The sequence below is a fragment of the Phaethon aethereus genome, assembly GCF_964289735.1.
Source record: "Phaethon aethereus genome assembly, chromosome: 2".
NCBI classification, from domain to species: Eukaryota; Metazoa; Chordata; class Aves; order Phaethontiformes; family Phaethontidae; genus Phaethon; species Phaethon aethereus.
This window is the reverse complement of record NC_138582.1, coordinates 121,273,512-121,278,213: the sequence shown is the minus strand read 5'-3', so window position 1 is coordinate 121,278,213 and position 4,702 is coordinate 121,273,512. Positions and strand designations below refer to the sequence as shown.

The 4,702-nt window shown below is 55.3% G+C and overlaps 1 protein-coding gene across 1 annotated transcript; it reads right to left on the bottom strand.

Annotated features, from left to right (window-relative positions):
- Positions 1-1,034: 1,034 nt before the first annotated feature.
- Positions 1,035-3,484, bottom strand: TMEM158 (transmembrane protein 158). The gene has a single exon (XM_081996973.1). It carries the CDS (start codon positions 2,503-2,505, stop codon positions 1,579-1,581), a length of 927 nt encoding a protein of 308 aa, XP_081853099.1. The 5' UTR covers positions 2,506-3,484; the 3' UTR covers positions 1,035-1,578.
- Between the last annotated feature and the right edge of the window lie 1,218 nt (positions 3,485-4,702).

The window sequence follows — 4,702 nt, the reverse complement described above, 5'->3', positions numbered from 1 at the left end:
ATTTGTTTCATTTTGTTCTCAACTGAAAAAAACCAGGAATCCTAAGAATTTAATCCCTCCAGACTTTTCATCCAGCCATTTCCACCAAACCCTAGGGAAGAAAACAACGTTGCAAATACACCAAATTAGCCCCGAATGAGTTCATGTGATCCTATCAAATTAAACTCATTCATGTTGACAAAGGAATGAGAATTCCTATTGCAAATCTTCCTCACTTAGCTCACATTTTGGTTTTAGAAACTTCAGCTGGACTAATCATGTCTAAGGCAAATGATGCAACTTCTTACAAGGCTAAACCGTTGGAAGAATACAACAAATGATATTTCAGGCTATGCAAACTGTCTGCTTGAACAAGAAAGAAGAAATCTTGCAAATCTTTCTTCTTCGCATACATACAGTGGCAGCTGTAATCTAGTTCTGGACTGGCACCTCCTGCCTTCTCTCCACCCCACTGGCTTTCTGTGAGCAGCCCTGCAGACTGGGAGATTAAAAAAAGGTATGATATTACCATGCCTACAACAAGTACACTGTGTCCGAGTTGGTTTTTGAGGAATGCACTTTGTGGAAGTCAGAGACTTGCCCCCATGCTGCTTTTAACACATTTTAAAGAGCGGGCCTCATCTTCCCAAGACCGAAACCACCCAACCTCAAACCGAGGAGAAAGCCTCGGTAGTCTGTGGAGCTTGTGCTAAGTAAATCACCTTGGAGGATCTCTGGCACAGACATGCTCCCCACCCCACCCACCCCTGCTGTAGGTATATAGACCTAAATCTACTGTGCGGATAGGGCAAACACCATTTGGAAAGGGTTTGGGATTCCCCTTTTTCCACCAACAACGCTGATAACATCATCTCATTGTGAAAGAGGAGCTTCGCCGCCTGTTCGCAGACAGGGAGACCATCCCAACCCTCCATTCCACCCTGGCGAAAACAGACCAACAAAAGGCTACGGTGGCTCCAGAAAGAAAACCTCTGTATTAAAAGCCAAATAACGCGGAGCTACAATAATAAATACACACTATCTCAACTGGGAAATACAGTGTAAAAGGTTCGTTAAAGTTCAGCTTCAGCAATAACAATATATATACTGCTTCAGTTCTCGATCCTGCCAGAAAGAGACTTCCCTTTCTGTAAATAAAGAAAAAAACCCGCTCAAACTGTACTCGTATACCAAAAAGCTACTCCGACTACAACAAATGCGGTTGAACGGGAAGGTCTTTTATTTCCTGCGTTGATTTCGGGGCGGGGGGCTTTTACTTTTTTTTTTCTTCTTTTTTACTAAAAGGTTCGTTTAAAACGGGTATTAAAGATATAAAACGAGCACACAGGATTTGGTCGTCTCCGGCGGCGGCGGCGGCGGGGCGGGTGGCTCGGCGGAGCTGCTCCCCTCAGGTCGGGCCGGGCCCTGAGGCGGCCCCCCGCGCGCCCCAGCGGCCGCCCGCGCGCCCCAACGGCCGCCCGCACCTGTGACGCGCTTTAAACAACAAAACCCACGACAGAGTCCGGCCCGGCGGGAGGCGGCCGCCCCGCGTCCCTCCACACCACACGACGAAGAGGAGGGGGGTGTCACCGGGAGAGGCTACTTGGCGGCGGCGGCGCCGGCGGCGGTGCTGCGACGCTGCTCCATGCCGTTGGGCAGGAAGCCGGCGATGATGGGAACCGGCCAGATGAGGGCGGCCACGCTCCACACGATGATGACCAGAGTCATGAAACAAGCCACCAAGGTAGACTCGATGGGCTTGCGGTTCATCCGCCAGCCCGGCTCCCCCTTCAGCTCCTCCAGGCTGAAATCCAGGCAGCAGAAATTCAGCGGCTCCCCTTGCAGCCAGTACTGGCCGGGCTCCGCCGCCGGCGGGTAGGAGAGCGAGGAGGAGGAGGAGGAGGCGGCGGCGGCAGCGGCCTGGGGCGCAGCGCCCCGCAGGCGCCCGACCCGCCGACCCCGCACCCAGCTGCAGCCCACGCAGAGGCGCAAGTCCTGCTGGGCGCCGCCGGCCGCCAGCCCCAGGTGCTCGATGAGCAGCGGCGGCCCCACGCGGTGGAAGGCGGCGGAGAAGAAGGCCCGCCCGTGGCTGTTGGTAGAGAAGAGCAGGAGGTCGCACTGGATGCCCAGCGGGCGGCTCCAGCGCACCAGCAGCGAGCTCAGCATCTGCCGCTGCACGCTGATATTGCAGTGCGGGTCCTCGGCGGGCTGCGGCTGTCCCTGCGGCTGGGGACGCTGCGGCTGCTGCTGCTGTTGCTGCCGCCCAGAGGAGGTGGGAGAGGACGGGAAAGTCTCTTGGCTAGGGGCAGCCGGCGTGCTCGGGCTGGCAGTGCTGCCTTCCTCCTTGCTTGCTGCCCCGTCGAGGTCCATCTCGAGGCTGGACAAGGAGCGGGAGGAGGAGTTGACAGGGGGCAAGAAGAGCTCTTGCTCCTGCTCCTCCTGCCCGCTGGCAGCCGCCGAGGGGCTCCAGCCCTGGCAGGGCGGCAGGCAGGCGGCCAGCAGTGCCGGGAGGAGCAGCGGCAGCATGGCATTGACTTAGAGCCGGAGAGGAGGGAGAGGAGGAGGAGGAATGGGAGGCTGCATAGCGCTGCCGGCTGCCATCTGGGAAAGGAGGCACGCCGCTCTCGCCGAGAGAGCGAGAGAACGGGGAGGAGGGTGGGGGCAGGCGAGGGGGTGGGAGCGGGGCTGGGGCTGCCGCGGCGACGAGGCGAGCCAGCCGGGAGCCTCGGTGACGGCAGCGGCTCCCCCCTTCCCCGCCGCCTCCGCCCCCGGCCCGGCCCGGCCCGGCGGGAGGAGCCGTGCGCCCGGCCGGCCCCGCTGCCGCGCCCTGAGGTACCGGCCAGGCGTCTCCGCCCCGCGGCGGGGGCCAGGAACCCCCCCCTCCCAGGGCACCAGCAGACAGAGGCGGCCGCGCTCCCCTCTGGCGGGGACCGCTCTCTCCTGTGCCGCTGCCGCGCAACGCGTTTTTCGGACCCCCCCGCCCTACGTCCCCCTCCGCCAGCGGGGAGAGCCGAAGGCTCCCGGCTCCGCCGCCGCACGCGCGGGGGCTGCCGTGGCGGTTGGCTCTCTCCCTCCTCGGGTGGCAAGGGGCGACGGAATGCGGCTGGCTACGGGCAGCGCCCTCCTGCCGCCGCCTCGGGCTGGAGCGGGGGGCGCAGGTGGGGTAAGAGCATCCAGGAACGGGCTGCACGCACTTGTATTTCGACTTTATAGGAAGGGAGAGGGACGGTGGAGACGCGGAGGGAAGGAGAGGAAACTATCGGAGTGCAGTGGCTGGGCGCTTGCAGCGGTCCTCTGCAAGTCCGGGCCCAGCCTCAGGAACGGCTCCCGCAGCCGGGCGTCCACAGCCTGGCCTGGCCTGGGCTGAGGCACAAGGCATCCCCCCAGACGGCCGCAAGTCGGTCCCTGTAGCAAAGATTTAACCGTGGAAGCTTGTTAGAAGGAGCGCAAAGCTACCAAGTATGGTAGATGTAAGACTTGACTGCATTTTTCGAAAGGCTGCTTTATAAGTGTGATAGTTTATAACCGAGATAGATACTCTAGCTTGTTTCATGACCCTTTGCTGGCTATAGTATTACTCTTGACACAAGTTTGAGGCTTGCTGTGTTGCAGTTTGATACTTGGAGCCTTGGGGAGGCACAGAACTGGAGGACACAAATGACGGACATTTCTTAGCCTTTACCTTGGGCAGAGAGTGGGTGGGATATAGTTACATTTTCCTGGCAAGCATCCAGAACTGAGACTCTCTTCTTTGCCTTTGCAGCCCTTTTTTTGACAAATACAGACGTGAAAGGAAGACACAAATACAAAAACTAGGCTTTCCCAAATATGTATGGGACAATTTATGCAAATAATAGAACTGAACTCTGTAAGGCACTCCTTTGAGATTGGCATTGGTCCCATGTCAGACATGGTCCCATGTCAAATCAACACATGGACACATTCTCACTTGGAGAATGAGTTACTGTAATACCACTCTCAAGCCTTTCAGATGAGTGAGGGTAGTGAATGAAGGTAGAGAGTACATTTCAGATTTGCTGTAATTCAACATGAATGAAGGTAGTGAATCAGTTTTCTTTCAAAATCCATGCCTATATATATCATGACAAACCCAGAGTTACTTGCCTTCTATTCAAAAGAGAGGTAAGCACCAAAATGGTCTTGTGTTCAGGCTCAAATTAGCCCAAAGGGGCTACCAGATGTCTATAGTTTGGCTAGGTTTTTAGTTTGGCTTCTTACAGAGAAACATGCCTGATGAGGCGTTCAAAGCAAGCTGTCTATTTCCAGTTCTGGGGTTTTGCTCAGATGTTACAATATAGTTAGTACATTTTTCAGTGCTATTTCAATGATTCTTATTTAAGGGTTCCCTGATACTTTTTCGTGTCCCTTAAAACTGTCTCCTGATGTCCTTTGTTACATCCATAGTCCCATGCATTTGTGCAGCTGTAAGTTTTTCTGTTGTAGTATGTCTACAGACCCAAAACCAGATTAAGAGAGGGCTAGTGTGTAGCAAATAATGCCAAAACTGTGCGACCACTTGTGCAAAAATTACATTGCATTGGGATTTTGGCACAAAGGATTGGAAATGAAACTAAGTCTCACAAATAAGATTTAACTGAACACTGTTGCAGTATGTGGGTGGCAAATGTTCTCAGGCAGAGCTTCAGTTCTTTTGGTCTCAACTCCCAGCACCCAGCTGAATGCAGGCAGGGGTATTTGCAAA

Coding starts and splice junctions, on each gene's coding strand:
- TMEM158 (XM_081996973.1), bottom strand. CDS start 2,505: ATGCTGCCGCTGCTCCTCCCGGCACTGCTGGCCGCCTGCCTGCCGCCC.